The sequence below is a fragment of the Pogona vitticeps genome, chromosome 5 (genome assembly GCF_051106095.1).
Source record: "Pogona vitticeps strain Pit_001003342236 chromosome 5, PviZW2.1, whole genome shotgun sequence".
Classification (NCBI taxonomy): domain Eukaryota; kingdom Metazoa; phylum Chordata; class Lepidosauria; order Squamata; family Agamidae; genus Pogona; species Pogona vitticeps.
Window position 1 is genome coordinate 174,952,618 of NC_135787.1, and position 23,478 is coordinate 174,976,095.

The following is a 23,478-nucleotide window of genomic DNA, read 5'->3' on the forward strand; positions in this document are numbered from 1 at the left end:
GATGTTTGTCTGTGGCTTATTAAACTATGGTTAGTGACTCTGGGAACAAGTGTTTCTCCCTCATTTTTACCCTTCAGCCCAGAAATTCCTATTAAGCCAGAGTTACCTTTTATATCTAAACCAGGAAATTCTGTCTTAATGTCAGTAAAAGGAAAAATAAAACATGATTCAAAGACAAGATCAGGAAAAGGGAAGAAAATAATCATATATTTTCCTGTGCAAGGGGTTTTGTCCGCTATTTTCTCCTCTAAGCTGGGTGCTAGTGAAAAATGTATATAGTATTTAATTGCGTTAGTAAATGTTATGACCTGAATCCATTTGGTAGTCCCAACTAGAGTAGCTCCATTGAATTAGTGGGATTTCCTTATGTGTTAACTGACCATTCAGCCATTGATCTAATTGTTGACTCCAGTCAGGACTAGAAGTTGGATTTAGGCAAAATTTTAATAGGATGATTTTGCTTTCACTGATAGGTTCATAGTACTAGATGTTTATGAGTATGGCTAAGCAATAAAGTGAATTCTGAAAATTACAAGACTCAGAGTTCCTACAAGAAGATAGCAAGAAACTACAGTAATTACACTGCTCTAATTGCCATGTTTGATACGAAGTGTGGTGTAGTGGATAGAGAGATGGACTAGGACTCGGAAGGCCTGGGTTCAAATTCCCATTTAGCCACAGAAGCTCACTGGAGGTGTGGAATTGTTAAAACCACTCCTTAAGCATCTCACCTATCTTGAAAGCCTGATTAGGTAGGGCTTATGATAGTGATATGAACTTGAGAGCACATAACCAGAACATCAGTGTCATATGGCAGACATGTCTTCAGTGCCACGGTTTCTTCGTTATGTGCATTTGGAAAAATGGATAGCTGTGGGCTGCACAGGTGCATCTTATTTATTTATTTATTTATTTGATTTATACCCCGCCTATCTGGACTACCAGACCACTCTAGGTGGCTTCCAATTCAAATTAAAACAGTAAAATGCAAGAATGTGCATAATCATTCAATAGCAATCACAATAAAATAAAGAAAAAATAAAATAGGGGAAAAATAAAGAAAGAATTCAAGAACTGGCTGGAGGGAAGGCCTGGATGTATAACCATGTTTTTAATTGGGTCTTAAAGACACCCAGCGTAGGGGTCGCATGAATCTCCGGAGGGAGGTTGTTCCAGAGGCGAGGAGCCACTGCCGAGAAGGCCCGGTTTCGTGTCTTCTCCTTCCGGGCCTCTCTCAGCGTCAGGCTCCTCAGCCTCACCTCCTGACTTGCACGGGTGATCCCGGTAGACCTTGGTGGAAGCAGGCGTTCCGCCAGATATCGAGGTCCTAAACCGTTCAGGGCCTTGTAAGTAAGCATTAAAATTTTGAAGTCAAAATCTTCTGTATTTTTAATTTTTGAAGCACTTTGGAAATGTAACAAACTCTCCACCTTAGCTTATTTTACTATAGTTCCTGGCTCTGGGAGAAGTATTGTACTTCGTTAAACTGGTTTTCCTTTGATATTCAAACAAACAAATAATGGTTTAAACAGGATAGCCAACATCTGCTCTTTGTTTATTAGTAATACTTAACCCATAACTCTCTTGATGGAAACCAAAGTATTTCTCTCCCAAAGCCAGGTATGCGACAGAAACAGGGAGGTAAAGAGAACTGGTGAATGAGCCAGAAAAAGTTACTTTCTGGACTCTGGCTCACTGAGCCAGCATGGCCAGTGGTCCTGTTAGATGGGTGGTATAAAAATGAAATAAATAATAAAAATTGAGTCAGGAAATAAGCTTTCCAAGCTCTGAATGGGAAAAATTGAGTCTATAATATGTATTCTCAGTCTAATTATCTATAGTGTATCTGAGCTCTTTAACTCATAAACTGATGTTTTAAGACAAACCTTCTGATTTTTTTTTCTTTTTACACCTTTTCTGCCTCTCTTTTAGTGGTAGATACCCTGCACATGCCTCCAACCCCTCCCAGCAGCCATGGCAGTGATTCAGAGGGCGGGCAGAGTCCAACCAGGTCCCTCCCACCATCAAGTCCCACCCAGTCACAAGGCGCCGTTAAAGTGACATCACGCACAGCTTCAGCGCTCACCAATTCCCCTCTCTTAACAGCACCGCATGTAGGAACAGTTGGTCTTTCTTTCTTTCTTTCTTTCTTTCTTTCTTTCTTTCTTTCTTTCTTTCTTTCTTTCTTTCTTTCTTTCTTTCTTTCTTTCTTTCTTTCTTTCTTTCTTTCTTATTAATGCAATCTGGTTTTATGTGCAGCTCAGGTGATGCAATAAGAAAACCTCATTGTTGCAAATGTACTTCAAATTCAAAATGCTTCTGTTCTGAAATTTAGGTTTTTAACAAATTAAATCTGGTGTTCTCATAGAAAGACATCCTCAGGGATGCCAAAATTGAAGCACCTAGTAGGCACTGGTATCTAAAACCTTGGGCCTGGCAAGTGGAGCTCAGGGCCAAGAAAGAGATTTCATTTTCTGCCTCATGTTTGGAAAAAAATAAATGCATTCATCAGCATTGCTGCAGTTCAATAGATGAATTCTTCCATTTGTTTTTAGCATACTGCGCCCTTGTTACTCATATTGAAGCAGTTTACCCCATGGTGGTCCAAACCTGTCTGCAGCACAGGTGAAAAGTAAAACAGAGCAGGCAGCAGTTGCTGTTGTCTCCCTATGCCCATCCTTCCCCAACTTGGATGCCCTTCAGATGTACAGTGGTGCCTCGCTTAGCGATGTTAATCCGTGCAGCAAAAATCACTGCTATGCGATTTCATTGCTAAGCGATTTTTAAAAGCCCATAGAAACGCATTAAAATGTGTTTAATGCATTCCTATGGGCTTAAAAACTAACATTATGCAAAAATCCTCCATTGCAGCGGCCATTTTTGGTGCCTCTAAAGCGAGGCAAAACAGCAGGCGGCCATTTTGTTTACCTGGCGGCCATTTTGGAACCGCCGATCAGCTGGCCGAAAATGGGGCTTTGCGATGATCGCTTCCCTGTGATCATCACAAAGCGAAATTTCCCCATAGGGGCCATCGCAAAGCGATTGCTCTTGCGATGGCAAAAAGTCCATCGCAAAGCGATTTCATTGCTATACGGAGCGATCGCTATGCGAGGCACCACTGTACTGCTTCTATAATGTCCACCTCGTATGGGAGTTATGATCTGAGACATCTGGAGAGCACCTGGTAAGAGGATGCCACTCTACCCAGTCCGTCCTGGAAATGCCACCCCTGGGTTTTGTCAGTGACTGGCAGCTTGGTCCAAAGGTAAAGATATTAGGATCAGGCCCCTCTGAGGGTAGGACAGAATGAATGAACAAAGTAACCCAAAATAGCAGGTAGAGTAACATTTCTGAGATGTCCATAGTAATGGCTTTGACTGAAACAATGAAAACAAATATTGAAATCGGATACTCAAGTGGACTGCAGTGCTTAGCTTAGTAATTGCAAGATGGATTAACTGAAAACATTAATGAGTCAGGCATTAAGAACAAGGTGACCCAATCAATTAGACAATGGGTTTTAATTTAATTTTTTTTAAAAAAAAATTAAAGCATTTTAAAAAAATCAGGTGTCAAGCAATACCTTAAAAAGAGTGTCTTCATTTGTGTAAGACAAGGGGTAAGGCAGGAAGCTTCTTTTATATGAATTAAATTTGCTACTCTTCTTTGAAATGTTTCATGTCATTTCTCTAGAGTGCAGATTTAATCAGTCCTCAATTTTCAAGATTTCTTTAATTCAGTGATGTATTTATTAAGAATTTACTTAGCCTAAGTTGTACTCCTTTTGAAAATGGAAACTTCTGTTCTTTAGCATTCTTTGTATTTTTAGTGGGGGACTTCTAGTGGGTGGGGAGTGTTTGGGGAATGTTATGTGTGTGCATGTGTCTGGTCTCTGGGTGTCTGTGAATTTCGTTGTATGGTATACTGTGTATATACTTACAATGACAATAAATTATATTATTATTATTATTATTATTATTATTATTATTATTATTATTATTATTATTATTATTATTATTATTATTATTATTATTTGTATGAATGCCTAATGCTAGTATTTATATTGGGTTTCTGTGGTAAATTGAGGTAGAACCAGCTGGTTTAAAGAATACAGCTTTTGTACCTTATCGTCTTCCTATCGCTATGGTTTTTGTAGAAACTCCAGGGCACTGGCCCACTGATCTTGACTGAGGAGGAGAAGAGGACCCTGATAGCAGAAGGGTATCCTATCCCAACAAAACTGCCTCTCACAAAAGCCGAAGAGAAGGCACTGAAGAAGATCCGTAGGAAGATAAAGAATAAGGTAAGGGATTATTTGCCAATTTAGGTAAGGGATTACAGCGGCGCCTCGCAAGACAATGTTAATTCGGTCCGCAAAAAACGCTGTCTTGTGAAAACATCGTCTTGCGAAACGCGGTTCCCCATTGGAATGCATTGAAATCTATTTAATGCGTTCCAATGGGGAAAAATTGTCGTCATGCGAAAATCGTCCGTAGAACCATCATCTTGTGAAGCGCAACAGCGATTGCAAAAGCCAGTCGTCTTGCGGATTAATCATCCCGTGAATCAATCGTCTTGGGAGGCACCACTGTATTTGCCTGTTTGGGTAAGGGATTATTTGCCAGTTTGGGTCTTCCATGTCTAGCTTGAGAGGAGGGGGAGGCATGCCAGCTGGAGGCTTCTGGGAATTGCACTTCAAACAAGGATTTTTCCAGGTTCTGGGCAAGATACTTCCTAGTGGAGTATCAATAGCTCGGGATTGTTAGTATCTCCCAATTACTTTTCCTGTTCCCTTTGTACTCAGTGTGCATGGCTGATCAGAGGACAAGGAGGAGCCAAAAAAAGGTTGATTTTCCTTCTTTCTACTATGGCCATTGCTCCTTTTATCATCTTTGAGCCGCAAAGCTGGAAGGGACCCTATGGATGATCGAGTCCAGCCCCTGTCATGGAGGCACAGTAGGGAGGCACAGTAAAACTCCCAACATTTAGCTCTGCAGCCAGATGCCTAAACCACTGAGCCAGACAGCAGTATGTCTTTAGAGGTTAGCAGAACAGCCGTCACTGGCAATGGGCCTTCAACCCTGTGCTTGATAGGGGCTTACTAACACTGGCCCAGTTTTCTTTTTCGTCCTGTGGAACTATGGTATGATCCTTTTATTTCCCATGGTAACCTGCGCTCTCAGCATCTCACAATAGCATCCAAATAGTACAATGCATAATTGCAGGAAATAAAATTACCTGTGGGCTGAGAATAATTGAAGCAGTCCTGGAATACACTAAGAAGGCACTAGACTGCAAAAGTGTTGTCCCAGTCACATGCAAAATGTGCGGTGAATTAAGTAATTAATATTGCTATGATCAGTGATTTCTCCAGTTGACTAACAATTCTAAATCGAAGCAAGGGTGGATGGTACGGTGTTAAGGTTTTTTCCCCCCCATTTGGCACAGTATCTTTATTGGGACCTCCATTTGCTTTAAGTAGTGTTTTTTTTTTTTCTTCCATAGATCTCTGCCCAAGAAAGCCGAAGAAAAAAGAAAGAATACATGGACAGCTTGGAGAAAAAGTGAGCTCGCCAGAATCATGTCTGTTTAATCAGATTATAAGGAAGTCTTTAGAAGGGATGGACAAAACAGAGGACCCGTATATGGCTCGGTGGTAGAACAGTTAGCGTTTATGTAGAAATCTCAGGCCCCAGCATATCTAGTTAAAGGACCCTTCTGGGCAAGCCACCTGGGTGAGATGCCTGTTCTTCTCGAGAGCAGCTCCTGTTAATAATAGGTTCTATGTGTGCCTGTGGTCTGACTCAGTTGCACACAGGTTTGGAGGTTCACAAAGACATCCAGCTGTTGATGAGTAGTCAGGCTCAGCTTATAATGGATGCCTGTGGGGAAAACCAGCAGGGCCCCAGGGTTGTGGAACAGTGTGTGCTTCATGTGCCCCCTAGTGGCTGTTAACAGAGGCCAAAATTGCTAGCCTAAGAAGACAGAAGTGATGCACAACTGACAAGCTGTTCAGAGATGCGGCAGTTCCGTGCTGTAGAGCTTTCCCTGTCTCCAGCATCCGTGCCGAAAGAGCACTCGGAGCAGAAAGAGCTGGTGAAATGAGGGCCTCCCGGTTCTTGATTCCCTTGTCCCAGGACCTGATGCAGCCTGTGAGTTTCTTCTTCTTCTGCAACACAAAGGATTCTTGCTAATAAAAGCAAGACCTTTCTTTTACTAGAGTCACAAAGATCAGCCCCATGTCCCCTCCCTCTACCAATGGAACCTTAGTCCTTCCTGCTTTGGCGTGCGGTTCCGTTTGCCGAGCGGTAGGGTGGTGCGGCAAGGCTGTGGTGCCCCGAAGGGAGATCCTGCTTTCAAACCTCTACTTCCTTATCTGCTTCTCAGGGTGGAGTGCTGCTCAAATGAAAACAGCGAACTTCGCAAGAAAGTAGAAGTGCTCGAGAACACCAACAGGTACAGTACGAAAGTCTGGTCTGACACTGATTTTCTCCAATGGATTCTGAACTGATCAGGAAAATTGTGAGCTGGTTTTAGAAAGACTCCATAGCGAGAAGCATCCAGACCCTGTTGATGTGTCTTTTTCAGCATCAAGAATAACCCTGATACTTTCAGAAAGTGCTTTTCTATGCATTGCTTTTGAATTTATTTCATTACTATATTCACGTCTTGCGCTTCCTTAAAGGATCTTAAGTTGAGATACATGTTCTGTCATCCATTATGTTGTCTTCCCTTTAATTCTCCCTGAAAAATCTTTCAAACTGGCTGGATAGCTCAGCGGTTTAGATATCTGGCCACAACCAGATATCTAAACCACTGATGATTCCTTAATGTTCCTCCTGACAAAAGAGCCAGCCTGCGTAGCTTTGGAGAAGCTGCACAATCCTAAGGTGTCCCCATAAGAAGGGAATGGTAAACCACTTTTAAGTACAGTGGTGCCTCGCTTAATGACGTTAATTTGTTCCAGCGAAATCGCTGTAGAGCGAAAACGTTGTAAAGCAAAAATAAAAAGCCCATTGAAATGCATTAAAACCTGGTTAATGCTTTCAAGTGGGCTAGAAAATCACTGTCCAGCGAAGATCCTCCATACGGCGGCCATTTTCTGTGCCTGTATAGCGAGGAGTCTGTCCCTAAGCACAGCGGGGAGCCATTTTGAGCACCCGGCGGCCATTTTGAAAACCCAACGATCAGCTGTTTTGAGCGTCATAATGCAAAGAATCGGTTCCCGAAGCAGGGAACCGATCTTCGCAAAGCAAAAAAAACAAACACAACCCATTTAGACCATCGTTTTGAAGTGGATTCGGCGTAATGCAGGGTAATCGTTAAGCGGGGCACGACTGTACTCTGTATCTAGAAAACCCTTGAAAGAGTCACCATAACATGGAATCAACTTGAGACACACAATTATTACTATTATTACAGCCTTCTAAGGCAGGTCTGGCTGAGAGATAGTGACAGTAACATTCATTGGGATTTGAACCCAGCGTTCCTAGCCCAAACCCTGTTTTACACTTCCAGTGTGGCTTTTTAATAGTCACTTGAGCAGTCTTGGATTTTACCACCTTCCCAAAGGAATCCAGGAATGGCTAACAAAAACTGGCAGAAAAATTATGAGAGCATCAAATCATTTAATTGAAGAATTTGCTCAGTACTTTGGTAATGTCCTTTTGCCTGTCCTTTCATTTGTTTATTATGTGGGTTAGCTCTTTAGGCGAGTTTTTATTATGTGTGCATGGTAGAGGATGTGGCAAGGAAATATTTCACTAAATCACGACTGTGATACAGAGTGTGAAACCGGGGCATGTCTACATCTCATGGTGTATGTAGCCAGAGCATTATTGCATGCTAAAGCATGGATGCTGCATGTGGCACCCTGGAGCACTCCCAGGTTAACCCCCCCCCCATTTGGGGGCAGTAGTATCCAAAAAGGCTTGTTCCATTTCTTCAGGCCTCCAGGAGCTACAGGTTTCATCTTTAAGAGTCCTACAGGAGCAAAAACCCCTATCCAAAAACAGAAACCAGAAGTGCTCATCCGGGCCTTTCCTGCTTATTGTTCCCCCCCCCCTTTAATAATCATTTTTGGCAACTTCTTGGCCTTCTGTAGGATCTGGGTAGAAGAATTCAACCCCGAAGCCTACAAAATTTGCCCAACCCTGTAGTTAGGCTTTAGGCTCTGGCAGCAAGAAAATAACTGGTCACTTTGACATGAGGAGTGTCGGGATTGAGCATCTTGATGGCACTCCCTCTCTCATGACCTTTAGAAAGCTTGTTCAAACTGAGCTGTTTAAAGGGGCCTTTAGAAGTATCCTCTGCAATAGATTTGCTGACCCTTTATGTTTAAATCTTGCTTGTGTTTAGCTGTTGGGAGGGGAGGGTGTTTCTTTAGTTGGAATGATATGTTTGCTTTCGGTTGGGTTGGGCAGGAGCTGAATTCTTGTATCTGTTGTGAACAACCTAGAGTAGTGGCTACCCGGTAGATGGGTGGTACCCAGATATGCCTAGATAACGGAATGCAGGAATATTTTATAAATGATGAAGATCTTGAGGTGGTTTTAGAGTTTGACTGGCTGTCAGCATGTATTCCTAATTGGATGGTAGGTGGGGCTTGCAGCCTGCCCATCTCATACATGACAGAGGCAGCCTCAGAATTAAGTGTCTCCCACACATGACTGATGCACTAAAGGCAGAGCTACATGTTACCATAGCAAGCGCAGGTTCCTGTACCTATGTTTGCTTTAAGGTAATGTACTGCCTTGTCATGGCAAAGGGGCTTGAGTAACTCAGAGAAGCTATGGGCTATGCCGTGCAGGGACACCCAAGACAGACAGGTCATAGTGGAGAGTTCTGACTAAATGCGAACCGCCTGGAGCAGGGACTGGCAAGCCACTCCAGTATCTTTGCCAAGAAAACTCCTTGAACAGAAACAAAAGGCTAAAAGATATGACGCTAGAAGATGAGCCCCTCAGGTCGGAAGGCTTCCAACATGCTACTGAGGAAGAGCAGAGGACAAGTAGAAGTAGCTCCAGAGGTGGTGAAGCGGATGGGCCAAAGCCAAAAGGACTGACACCAAAGAAGGATGTTCTTCCCATTGGAATGCTAAAGTAGGGAGTCAAGAGATAAAAGGAACAACAGGTAAGTTTGGCCTTGGAGTTCAAAAGGAAGCAGGGCAAAGGCTAATAGAGGTTTGTCAAGGGAACCAGCTGGTCATCACATTCTTTTACAAAAACAAAAGAGGCAACTTTACACATGCACATCGCCAGATGAACAATATCAAAATCAGATTGATTATATTCTCTACAGCCAAAGATGGAGAAGCTCTATACAGTCAGCAAAAACAAGACCTGGAGCTAACTGTGGCTCTGATCATCAGCTTCTTATAGCGAAACTCAAGCTTAAACTGAAGAACGTAGGAAAAACCACGGGGCTAGTCAGGTGTAATCTAAACCAAATCCCTTATAAATACACAGTGGAAGTGAAGAATAGATTTAAGGAAGTAGATTCAGTGGACAGAGTGCCTGAAGAACTATGGATGGAGGCTCGTAACATTGTACAGGAGGTAGCAACGAAAACCATCCCAAAGAAAAGGAAATGCAAGAAAGCAAAGTGGCTGTCCAACGAAGCCTTATAAATAGCAGAGAAGAGAAGGGAAACTGCAAGAGAGATGGGGAACAAAATGCAAGAGAGATAGGGGAAAGTTACAGAAAATGGAATGCAGACTTCCAAAGAATAGTAAGGAGAGACAAGAGGGCCTTCTTAAACAAACAGTGCAAAGGAATAGAGGATAATAATAGAGAGGGGAAAACCAGAGATCTGTTGAAGAAAATTGGAGATATTAAAGGAACATTTCATGCAAAGATAGATATGATGAAGGACAAAAATAGTAGGGACCTCACAGAAGCAGAAGACATCAATAAGAGATGGCAAGAATACAAAGAGGAATTATACCAGAAAGATCTGGATGTCCTGGACAACCCTGATAGTGTGGTTGCTGACCTTGAGCCAGACATCCTAGAGAGTGAAGCGAGCCTTAGAAAGCACTGCTAACAACAAGGCCAGTGGAGGTGATGGCATTCCAATTGAACTATTTAAAATCTTAAAAGATGACACTGTTAAGGTGCTACAGTTGTGCCCCACTGGACGATTACCCCGCTCTACGACGAATCCGCTTAACGTTGAAGTTTTTGCGTTTGCTTTTGTGATCGCTTCACGATGTTTAGATGGGTTTTTTTCGCTTAGCAATTATCGGTTCCCTGCTTTGGGAACTGATTTTTCGCTTTACGCTGATCAGCAAACAGCTGATCGTCGGGTTTCAAAATGGCCGCCGGCTGAAGAAAATGGCTCCCTGCTGTGTTAGGGATGGATTCCTCACATTATAGGCACCAAAAAAAATGGCCGCCGTATGGGAGATCTTCGCTGGATGAGCAGGTATTCAGCCCATTGGAACACATTGAATGGTTTTCAATGCGTTTCAATGGGTTTTTTTATTTTTGTTTGACGACGATTTCACTCTACAGCGATTTCGCTGGAACGAATTAACATCGTCAAGCGAGGCACCACTGTACACTCAATATGCCAGCAAATTTGGAAAACTCAGTAGTGGCCAGACAATTGGAAAAGATCAGTCTACATCCCAATCCCAAAGAAGGACAATGCCAAAGAATGCTCCAACTACCGTACAATTGTACTCATTTCACACGCTACCAAGGTTATGCTCAAAATCCTCCAAGGCAGGCTTCAGCAGTATGTGGATGGAGAACTCGCAGAAGTACACGCTGGATTTCGAAGGAGCAGAGTAACTAGAGACCAAATCCATACCACTTTGATGGCAGAAAGTGAGGAGGAATTAAAGAACCTCTTAATGAGAGTGAAAGAGGAGAGCATAAAAATGGTCTGAAGGTCAACATAAAAAAAAACACCTAAGATCATGGCCACTGGTCCCATCACCTTAAGGGGAAGATATGGAGGCAATGACAGATTTTACTTTCTTGGGCTTCATGATTAGTGCAGATGGTGACAGCAGCCATAAAATTAAAAGATGCTTGCTTCTTGGGAGGAAAGCGATGACAAACCTAGACAGCATTTTAAAAAGAGACATCACCTTGCCGGCAAAGGTCCGCATAGTCAAAGCTATGGTTTTTCCTGTAGTGATATATGGAAGTGAGAGCTGGACCATAAAGAAGGCTGACCACCGAAGAATTGATGCTTTTGAACTGTGGTTTTAGAGGAGACTATTGAGAATCCCCTGGACTGCAAGTAGATCAAAGCTATCCATTCTGAAGGAAATCAACCCTGAGTGCTCACTGGAAGGACAGATCCTGAAGCTGAGGCTCCAATACTTTGGCCATTTCATGAGAAGAGAAGACTCCTTGGAAAAGACCCTGATGTTGGGAAAGTGTGAAGGCAAGAGGAGAAGGGGACAACAGAGGACGAGATGGTTGGACAGTGTCATCAAAGCTACCAACACGAATTTGACCAGATTCTGGGAGGCAAGGGAAGACAGGAGGGCCTGGCATATTCTGGTCCATGGGGTCATGAAGAGTCAGACACCACTTAACAACTAAACAACAACAACAATGTGGAGGCAGAAGAGATGCTGGGAAGAAGAAGTAGGTGCTTAGCACTTGGGAAATACTGCGAATAACCTTTCATGTGGCTTCTCCCCAATCTATTGAGCTTCTGGTTTTGTAGTCTGGTTGAGTGGTAGAACCCAACAGTAAAAGCAGGTGAAGCCCTGTTTACCTGCTAGTTCTTCTCAATGGAAGAAAGGATGCAATGATAGAGTGCATGCTTTGCATGCAGGTGATTCCACTTCCTAAGTATTCCCATCTTAAGAACAAAGAAGGATCTAATAGGAGTTGATATGATGGATCTGTATAAGATCCCAGAGAACTGCTGACTGTCAGTCAGGAGGACTCTGCTGGATGTGGGAAGTAGCTTCATGTGGGCTTTAGGCCCACGTGATGCTACATAATGTAGCTGATTGTGTTCCCTTGGCATAAGTGTTGATATGTCGAAGAACTCAAAGCCTAGAACCAAATTGTTTGGGTACTTTAAAATATTTAGACTCTCTATGCCATAGTTTTCAATCAGTTAGGAAAATATTAATATTAGTAATAGCTTCTCTTTTTAACAGTGGGTATTACCTTTTTTACACTGCCTGGACAGAAATTGTTCCCTCCCTTTGGGTTCCTGAAAAGGGGACTACATTGAGGCTTCACAGTGTGAAAGTTTGTTTAATGTTTAAGATAATAATTGGTGAACATTACTTAGTTGACCACCTTAATATGTTTTGGGATAGGGATCTGACAGCAAAAACATTCTGATTTCATTTTTTTCATCTCTGCTGTGTCCCATTCCAATTAAAACAACATAGATTTCACTCTTGAGATTATTTAAAAATATGGAATATAATTTTCAAGTTATTTTCCTCTATATCAAATATTTCCATCAATCAAGCTGTGGATTAAAAAACATCAATATATTTTAGTCATTCTTTACACAGAATAAGGTGGAGAAATACCTGTGAATTTCTAGCAATGGCAAAGTAATTAAGAGTTTGAATTTCTTTTGTTTATTTCTTCCTTTTTCTATACATCGTCATTCTGATAGATGTCCATTCCAGCTGCATTCATATGTGCCCCTGTGGGGCTGGTGACTCCAGTTTCACAGGGGCAGTGAGTCCATCTAGATCAGGGGTGTCCAACCTTTCACCTTCCCTGGGCCACATTAGAAGATGAAAATTTTGGTTTGGGCCACACATAAATTTGGTTTGGGCCGCATGGGGGGGAAGCCCTAGCCGTCCTCCACAGCCCCACTCCAGGTGCTCTTGCCGGCAGCTGGGATCTCGGACAGAAGAGGCTGACAGCTTCAACTCCGGTGGCTTTATGGGGCCGGGAGGGGGTCCACCTATTGACAGGGATGGCGCAATGCCGTCACACAGCCCCCCTCTCCCCTTCCCTCCTGCTCCTTCCTTCTTTCCCTCTCTTCCTCTCTACCGTTGTGACGTATTCCGGCCGCAAGTGGCGGCAGTGTAACTTGAAACTTTGGAATTTCTTTAAAAATAAAAAATTGCACTGGGCCGCATTACGAGCCGACCTGGGCTGCATGCGGCCCTTGGGCCGCAGGTTGGACAAGCCTGATCTAGATTGTAGTCTAACATTTACAGGAGCTATCCAAAGTGCTGGATTTTGTTTCCCAAAAGAGGTTCCACGCCCTGGGTAGCTCCTGTAAACTTCAGGCTAAAACCTGGAACAAAGTAATCACCTCTATGAAATTGCTCATCAGTATATCTCTTAACTGCACAGAGAATTGTATAAGCCAGAGGAAGACGGTCTCCAACATTGGGGAACCATGGTGGTTTTCACTAAATCCCCTAGATTTTCTGCTGTGCTAGACTGTTTGGGCAGCATGACAGTTGCAACCTTGCAAACTAAACTAAACTAAAACGAACCATTAGTATATTATGAAGTAAAATTGCTGGGAGTAGCTTTCTGCCAGCGTGCCACCTAAACATGTGGCAGTATGGCAGAAAGTTCACTGTGGGTAGAGAGTCTCATGGAGACCACAACCTGCATGTTGCCCATCCCTAGTACGAAAGCTGGTTGGATAGCACAGTGAGTTAGTCTTCTGTTGAGAAGAAATTGAGAAATGTTTAGAGTTCAGTTCCTCACTGTGCCTCCTAAGCGAAGGAGCCAGTCTTTGTAGCCTTGGGCAAGCTGCATAGTTCTAGTGGCCCCAGGAAAAGGGAATGTAAATCACTCCTGAGGACTCTATACAGTGGACCCTCGACTTACAGACGGCTCGATTTACAGACTTTTCAAGTTTTTGAATTTTAGGTTCAACTTGCAGCTGGAGAATCGACCTACAGACCAGAAAAAACAAAATGGAACAAAAATGGAACAAAAACGGCTGGTTACGGATTAATCAGTTTTCAATGCATTGTAGGTCAATGGAGACTTGACCTATAGACTTTTTGACCTGCAGCCACCGTTCCAATACGGATTAATTCCATAAGTAGAGGGTTCACTGTACTTAGAAAACATTGAAAAGGGTCACCCTGAGTTGGAATCAGTTCAATAGATGCAATTATTAATTGTTGGTGTAAGCAAGAAAGAAATATCCCCAGCCTATTAAAAACAGTCTTGCTGTTGCACACATATTGTAACAATAACTCCATAAAATCAGTTATTTCAGTGCACAAAATAATTATATACACAATGGTCTTTTCTGAGTGGAAATTATTTGGGTGAAGACCAAGGATAAACAATGTAAATAAATGTACATTGAAACTTGGTGGAGGACACAAGGAGAAATAGAAGTAGCTTCCCACAGATATTTTAATGTTTTTGTCTTGAGTTGGTTCTTAAAAGGAACAATTAGACTAAAAATTTTAAACGAGGCATCTGTTATGTAATTGGTGAACTAAATGAAGGAACTGTCAGGCAATACCCTTTTTTAGAGTATCTTCCTTTTCACTGTTACCCAGGGAGATGTAGGTTGAGATGATGCAGTTCCCTTTAAATGTTGTGCTGCTCTTGGTAACATTTCTGTAGGGCATCAAGTGACTGCTTGTAACAGAAATAGAAAGATAGGTTAGCCACAATCCCTGTGGAATCTTTTGAGGACTTGTAGAATATCCTCAAGCTTGTGACACATGGATCTGATTCTGAAATAACTTAAGGACATTGTAGATACTTTGAGTATCTGCAAACTAGGAGAGATAGGTATGCATGACTGGTTTAAGAACACTAAAGTAATCTTGCTGGACCAGACCAGATCTAGCTCCACATTCTGTTCCCATGGTGGCCAATCTGATGCCCCAGTGGGAATCCCTTTGTGCAAGACTTTCTCAGTCTGAGGAACCAAGCTTGGGACATCAACTATAGAAGCAGCTGGAGCCTAAAATCACCAGATCTGGAATGAGGGTTTTGCACACTAGAAGGGAAGTACTTAGTTCTGCTTTAATAGTTGCATCCAAGGGAAATTAGGAAGACTTGGTTCTTTGTCTCCAGTAAATACCGACTTAATGCTCTTCCTAGCAAATGAGCCTCAAAACCATAGATGGAATAAGTTCAGCCCTACGGATGTTACTGAACTTCTAGCATTTCTAACCATTAGCTAAGTTGACTACAGCTAATGAGAGTTGCATTCCAACAACATCTGGAAGATCCCACTTTGCTCACTCCTACTCTAAAATTAGTGTCTCAGTTGTATACACTTAGGATCTATCAACCCCTCTAGCCAAAGTCTTGATTTTATGTACATTATTCCATGTGCTTCTGAATTGTTTGTCCAATTTGTGAGTCTTCAAGTTAAGATGTTAACAGAGAAGCATTTTAAAAAATGCAGAAGGCATACAAGCAAAAATAAGGCAGGTGAAACGCAGATATTGTAGTAAAATGGGATAGCCTTTTTAACATCAAGAAACAACACTAATCAGTGAAAGTTTGTCATTTCGCTTTATCAGCTGTCTAAAGGCCTGTAGTGAAAGAGCCAACCTAAAGTCACTGGGGAGAGAATTTCACAGACTGGGTGCTGATACATAGTGTTTCCCTAGTGTTATCTATTTTATGTCTCTCTCAGCCTCACGGGTCTAGGAAGGTGGTACATGTAAGAGGAACTCATACTTCTGGAAGCAGGATCATATGGGAGGAAAACAACCTAGATTCATAGGAATATAGGATGTTGCCTTGTGCTGGTCAGACTCTTGGTCCACTTACCCCAACATTGTCAACTCTGATGGGCAGCATCTATCCAGGTTTCCAGTCAGGATTCTTTTCTAGCAATACTTGATTATCCCTGGTATTACCTGGTGTTCTTTCATCACTAGATACCAACCAGGTGTAAGCCTACTTGGTTTCTAAAAATCAGATGAGATTGGTGCTTTCAGGGTGGTATTGTTTTTTGTGAGAAGAAAGCTTAGCTTACGTTCTGAAGGGTCTGTTCTTTGGCAGCTACATATTTAGAATCCAGGAAAGGTACCTGCAGATTGGCTGAGGGGAACTAGCCAGAACTGGTTGTTCTAGTGAGGCTGTTAGAGTAACATTTAAATTCTTTTGAAAGGTCTGCCACCACATCTATGATACAGACTACTTCTTAAGACATTGGTTTTCCAAATTGGGTGTTTCCACAGCTGGGCTGTTTTGGACCTTTTCCTTTCATGTGTCCTTATTGTCAGAGTAGGAAGTCATCTGTTGTGGTTTGTGAGTGTGGAAGGGATGGGAGAGAGAAAGAGGGAACAAGAGAAAGAGGTGAAGGGATGTTCAAACTGTTTTGTTCAACCTATATGTAAAGAAATATGCATACACACAAATGTCTGTCGAAATTATGGAGAAAAAGGTATGTAGTGGAATTTTAGCTTAGTTCATGTGCATAGCATGTTCCACTAAAGCACAATGCATCTGTTTGATGACACTGGAATAAAAATATGGGTTTATGAGGGGGTAAGCATCACCCTTGTACTTCCTATGGGCTTCCTTACGTACATGCACATATTTTGATTTACATTACTGTTACCTTCGAAAAACAAAAACTGGCACAGAACCTGTATATCTTCTATTAAGTGGGAATGGATATTGTCAGAGCCTAAATGAAACATTTCCAATGAGACACAGAGCTTGTAACTCATCCTATTTAATTCCTACAGTTTGTCATTCCTTGGGGGTGATTGTGTACACTTTTAAATAAAAGCAAGCAGCAAGCAGACAAAACATGAATTCTAGCTTGGAAGCGATAAAAATATAGCAGTGATTTTCTCTAAAACAACATCTTCCATAAGAGCAGTGTGTGGGAGAGTGTAAAGGCGATGAATGTATAGAACATCTCAAGATTTACTGATCCCTGTTTTGAAGTTGTGGAAAAATCAGACTCAAATCAATCAGCTGGCCTCCTCCTCCTGGACTAGATTGATGAAGGCAGGGGTTTTTTTTTAGAATCATCTTGCCTACACCTCTGCTGTCTCTTGCCTCTCCCTTCTTGGTACGTGTTTCTCAGTTCCTTGTAGTTGTTGATGACAATTTACTTCCATGGTTTCAAGGAGCCATGGATCATAGAACCATAGAATGGGTTGGAAGATGTTTCAAATATCATCTAGTCCAGTGATCTTCAACTGTTGGACTAGATGGGGCTCAAAGGTTGTCCAGGTGAGATGCAGGCATTTCATAACCAAGACTAAGATGGACCATTTTGTACCAAACCTGCTCGCTGTGGATGGTCCACCTGTAACTTTTTGATATGAAAACAGCAACTTTGGCTGGACCTCCAGTTTTCTCAGCCTACCAACTTAGCATAAATGATTAATATAATAGATTAATTTAATAATAATAGTGTGCAGCCAAGTCAATTTTGTCTTCTGATGACCCTTCCCAGGGTTTCTAGGTAGAGAGTACTCAGAAATTATTTACCATTCCTGTCTTCTGGGAGCATCCTTAGATTGTGAAGCTTGTCCGAGGCCACACAGGCTGGTTCTACTCACAGGAGACCCAGTGGGAAATAAAGATCTCAACCTCTGGCTCCTAAGCCAGATACTCAACCCACCCAGCTATTCAGATTCTAAACAAACATCCTGCTGAAGAAAGGTGGCTATCTTGTTTTTGTCATGGTGGGGCTCAGGCTTTTTGGGCAATTATGTTTAAGATACCAAGGTTGACGACCACTAATATAGTGCAACCCCCTCTTCATGCAGGAGATCCACTGTACAGCATCCCTGATAGGTTGGGCCTTTAAGGAGGTAGCATTGTCTCCTTTAAAAATTATCATTAAATGAGATGGCAGCACTTATTGGGATGACCTGTTCTATTATTAATCAGTTCATACTGCCAAGAGGTCCTTCCTAATGTTTAGTTCTAGAGTCCTTTATTGGCAAGGGCTCAGCTGGATGATCTTTTAAGTCATATCCAATTCTAAGACCTGTAGTACCACAGTGAACACTTTAAAGAATTGGATGTGTTAGTAGTTGATATTATCCCATTTTATCCACACGATGACCATGCAAAATAGGCTAGACTGTTTTGGCTGTGACTATACCTAAGCTATTCAGCAACTCCTGAAAAGAAAACTAAACCCATGTCATCCTATCTAATGCCATGACTCACTATGAAGGGGATAATGTTGGTCTTGCTTGTTGAGCATTCGTTGTAGCTCTTGGAGCTGGGGGCTATCTTCATTCTGTTATTTGCACCTCCCCAATCACACCAGCAGGAGCGAAATGAAAAAGTTAAATGGAAGAGTGGGAGATTCTTCATGTAGCAGAGCTGTGAAATGGCTCTGCGTCTAATGGCAAGGGAAAGAGAAATGCATGCAGAAGCACACATGACAGCCCAGAGACTATTCTTTAATTGAACAGCACCTACAAAGAGTGTTTAGATTGTAAGGATGGCATTTCTTCAGCCACACTCGATCAGGACCTCAGCATTATAGTCTTTAACTTCGAGCACATTTGCTTTCTCAACTCCTTGGTGACCTTCAGCAAAGAAGTATATCTGCAGCCTTTTAGTTTCTCATCAGCTTTTTCTCTCTTTTTAAAATGACTTCTCACCCAATCCACCACCGCCCATTCCATTTTCAGGATGTAGTTGCCAAAATAAGCTGTTATTAATAAATGGGAAGAGAGTCGTCTCTATAGGAAAGTAACTCTTTTGACCTTGACTTATCTACTGTCTAAATGCAGCATTAAAAGTTTAAAAGAACTTTTATGCCATAATGTGTAGGGCAACCACAGTTGGGCATGTGAGTTGTCATCTTGGTTTCTTCTTATTGATTCAATTAATGTCCTTGAGTAGTTTAGAAATGTCGGAAGCTGCCGTATCCCAGAGCAGGTTGCCTATACATCAAGCCCGTCCTCATGTTAATTCTGGCTGGATGTGATTCTGCAGGGCTTCAGATGGAGGGTCTTTCCTATCACCTGCTGCTCTCTGGTCCTGTTTAACTGAGAGATGGCTGGAATGGAACTGGCCATCTTCAGTTGGAATACTGTATTTCCTGTTATGTAATGCTGTGGAATGGGGGGGGGGGACAGGCAACAAACAAAAAGCTCCACACCCATAAAAATAAAATCTCTCCATTTTTCAAATGGGAGGTGCAGAAAGTCTCCACATAGGACAGAGGGGGTAGGTGGGTGGGTGGGGAGGCAATCACATAATGCTTTTAGGCTGCTGCTCAGAGCCTCTGATTTTTGCTTAGAGGGTGTATGGAAGGCATAGTGTCTTACCTCTGACTTTGCCCTTTTAACCTTGGAGGTGCTCAGAACACCCTGAGCTTTGAGGAGGAAACAAGGGAAGAGGTGTTGGCCAGAATCCTACAGAATGAGTTCTGCTCAGTCTTCCAGCTGGCTTGGTCTTCCCAAAGAGGACCCGTGGAGACCAATGGGACTGTCTTCTATTGCAGCTTGCTATTGGATGCCTCTTTCTCCAAGCTATCAAAATATCAAACGTCTTGTGCAGCAGATTGTTGCATAAGTGGTTTACATGAACAGGGCCCTGGCTTGTGTCTCCTGCCCCACTGTCCAGGCTTGGCTGAGTAGGCATCCGTTGATGTCAGATACTGTATATTGTTCAGCAAAGGTAGTACAAGTGGTGAGCATGGCGATCATCTTGATGGATTCCTTTCTACCAGTTTCATTATATAGCAGCTTGTTATCTCAGCATTTTCAGTGAGCTATACCTCTTCCAACATTTAGGGCAATCCAGATGTGTTGGATTCCCAGTGTGGTGATTAGGATAGAGGGTCAGACTAGGACTCTGGAGAACAGGCTTCAAATCCCCACTCGGCCATGGAAACTCACTGAGGGAGTGGAACTGGTAAAACCTCTCATTTAAATATCTCACTTACCTTGAAAGCTCTACTATGGTTGCTCTAAATCAGTGATGGCGAACCTATGGCATTCATGCCACAGCTGGCACGTGAAACCCTTTCTTGTGGCGACAGACCTTTCAAAGTGGCTGCAGCTGGGATTCCCCCTTTCTCTACCTGTTCTGGGTCCTTTAACTTCCTGTCCGTCCCCATGATTCCCCCTGAAACTGCCACTTCTGGTTCTGGTTCTGGTCTGCCGGGCGGCACGGTGGCCACTGGTTTCTTCCCTGCTCCGTCATTTTGGGCACTCAAGCCGAAAAAGGTTTGCCTCTACTGCTCTAAGTCGTTACCCACTTGACAGCAGAAAACGCGCAGATGTGTTGGATTAACTTGTGTGGGTGATGGGAGACAATGGGGATTGCATTCCATTACATCTGGAGGGTGCCAGGTTGTGGAAGAGTGATAGAAAAGTTCATTAAGCTTTATGTGCCATTGAGTGGAACGAAATCCCAATGTGGGAGACATATATTTTAAATGAACAAACAAATAGATCTAAAGAAAGCAGATTTAGCAGCAGTTTTGAGTACCAAAGTTGAGGGCCACATATTCCTCTCACACCCACTATTTTTCCATTTCAAATTGCCCACACAAGATCAAAACACAGGGAAAGACACATTTTAAGCTCTGCAGGAACAGCAGAGGTGGTGCTGCGGGAGCTATGAGCGTGGATGGAGCAGTGAAAAAGCAAGTAGGGAACAGATTGAACACCACCTCTCCTTTCTCTCTCTCTCTCTCTCCCCCATTTCTCTAATTTGCTCTTTGTCTCTTTTGTACTTCAAAAAAAGGGGAGAAGGTAATCCTCCAAGTTGCTTTTCTTTCTTTTCTTAAAAAAAATAAAATAAAAACCTAGAATTTGAGCTCCATTACATAAATTTGCTCATAACGTGTACTTAAGTCTCTAGCTATGAAAGGGTATTGTGTACTTCAAGTTGCCTTGCTTGGTGAGAGTGTGAAGCCTGGGCTTCGGGGGAAAAAAATGAAGATAAGGAACAGGACACCCACATTTAAAAATAAAATAGAATTCAGCGTCTCCTGAGTGCCATGTTACATAATAAATTTAAGAGAATGTTCTGTTGGTCTACTTAGATCTCTGCTGGGAGCATTCAGTGTACTAATTTAAGGCCAAACTTCCAGAGTCCTTGAATTTGTTTAGACCCTAATTAGAGGTGAGTTTAAAAAAGACAGACAGACATATGTACATCCAGCCACAAAGATACTTTGAGAGATGCATGTCCCACATCTGAGCTTTGAAAAGCGTATTCTCTCTTTTCTCTTTTTAAATGCTATTACAGTGGTGCCTCGCACAACGATTGCTTCATACAACGATGAATTCACACAGCGATGGGTTTTTTTGAGGAATTTCCCCCATCGTTTAACGATGTTCTCTATGGGGGAATTTCACTTAACAATGTCCCTTTTTGCTCATTTAAAAGTGTCTTAAAATGTTTGAAACCTGTTTTAAATGCTTGGATTCCATAGTGCACCTTGTGAAACATGTGCAAACTTAATTTGGTTTTGTTCTGAGTCTTCATTAATTTTTGGTGATTTTTTTATTTTCCCCATTTAAATCAATTGAATGGACAGTTCAATGCATTTAAATAGGGAAAACAAAAAATCACCAAAAATTAAGGACGACTCAGAACAACACCAAATTAAGTTTGCATAGGGTTCAGAAGGTGGGCTAACAATTGCAAGCATTTGAAACCTGTTCCAAACATTGTAAGGCACTTTTAAATGAGCAAAAACAGACTTCGCAAAGCCATTGAAATGTATTGAGTCGGCTTCAATACATTCCAATGGAGGAAACATTGTTTCACTCAACGATGTTTCCTATGGGTTTTTTCCCTTAAAGACGGCAATCCGTTCCAATTGGAACGGATTAACCGGTTTTCAATGCATTCCTATGGGAAATGGTGTTTCACAGAACGATGTTTCACACAACGTTGATTTTTTTGGAACCAATTAACATCGTTGTGTGAGGCACCACTGTATATATACCTTTTCACATATTTCACAGGTTATACGAATGGGCTTTGTTTAAAAAGTGCTGGTGTTAAGAAAACATTATGTATTGCATTTTAAGTATGGCATCTGTGCACCACTGTATAATGCAATCAATTTTCCATTTTCCCCTTAAGAATAAACCTGTAAAGACCTTCATACACCTCATGCATTACATAGGTTGAGGATGGACAAAATCCCCACCCACCCAAGTTTTTTTTTTTTTTTTTTTTTTTTTTTTGGCAGAATAGCTCACTGAATTGAAGCCACCCAGTTGATCACTTCAGTGTACCTTGAAGGAGAACAGCCAGTCCATGTGGCTTTGGGCAAACTACATGGTCTCAATATCCCCTGTGCCTCCGAATAAGGCACTAGTAAACTCCTTCTGAATACTTCATACCAGTGGTTCCCAATCTTGGAACCCAATCAGATGTTCTTGGGCTGCAATTCCCGGAAGCCTTTATCACCAGCCTTGCTGGCCCTGAACTCTTGGGGCCAGCAAAGCTGGTGGTGAAAGCTTCTTGGACACCTGGTTTACTCAAGATTGGGAACCACTGCTTTATATCTAGACAGTCCAGAGAAAGATTGCTATACGTTGGAACCGACTTGACAGTACACAATTATTATATGTTTAGTATCTACCACAACCAAAACGTAGTGGAAACTAGAGAAAGTTTAATTTAAAGCAAGCAAGTTTGCATCTGGATTCCCACACCAAATGTCTACAGTACATTTCAGGCAAGCTAAATGCTTGTTTTTTTGCTTGCGTTAAATGCATTTTAGCTTTTGGCTGCTGCAATACCACAACAACGAGCCATTCAGAGCAATACAAAAATGTTTGCTTTGAACAAACTTTTCCCTGAGTTGTTACTGGAATTCTGTGGCACAGTTTTCCATCCAAATTCAGTGACATGGTTTTCTTGGGCGGTGGGTGCACAAATTCAGCTTGTGGGCTGCTAAAATGGCCCACAGGCCCTGTGATTCCCACTCACTTATAGTTGCTTGATCCACTCCAAGTACCAGGTCTGTCTCTCCGCTTTATTCTGTGTGGGTGAGTGTGTAGCATTACTGACAGGTCTCAGTGAATTGAAATCTTAAAATATCCCATAAATCTGACAGAGCCAGAAGGACAGAGTCGGAGTGATAGAAAAGAGAGACACAGAGAAAGGCTGCTTCTATCACACGTTCCGTAATTGCATTACAGAATTTGAGTCTGCAGGCTGTAGAGATGGTAGCCAGCTTGGGCAGCTTTAAAAGGGGAATCAGCAAACTCAGTGAGGCTAAGTCTATCAGTGACTATTAGGTTTGTTAGCTGTATATTACATCTAGTATTGTGCAATATCCTTATCATTGGGGCTTGCTGAGGAATAACACTGTCACACTCTTGGCCCACTTGCTGTCTTTTTTTTTTTTTTTACTCAAGCAGGACTGCTGGATAGCTCAGTGGTTGAGGCCTCTGGCTACGGAGCCAGAGGTTGGGGGTTCAGTTCCCCGCTGTGCTTCCTTGACTGGGCTGGACTGGAGGATCCATAGGGTCCCTTCCAGCCCAGAAGTTCTAAGATGATTATTAGTGTCTGGTTGGCCTTTGGGCCAGTCTAGTGCCTAACTCTCCTGACCTCTTTCAATCAC

General features: G+C 42.3%; 1 protein-coding gene across 1 annotated transcript in view; it reads left to right on the plus strand.

Annotated features, from left to right (window-relative positions):
• Window positions 1-23,478, plus strand: part of CREB3L2 (cAMP responsive element binding protein 3 like 2) — a 100,872-nt gene that overhangs the window by 70,913 nt on the left and 6,481 nt on the right. The window contains exons 5-8 of the mRNA XM_072999942.2: window positions 1,933-2,114; window positions 4,157-4,303; window positions 5,506-5,564; window positions 6,388-6,456. Of these exons, the coding sequence (XP_072856043.2) occupies window positions 1,933-2,114; window positions 4,157-4,303; window positions 5,506-5,564; window positions 6,388-6,456 (457 nt within the window). The remainder of the gene's footprint in view (window positions 1-1,932; window positions 2,115-4,156; window positions 4,304-5,505; window positions 5,565-6,387; window positions 6,457-23,478) is intronic.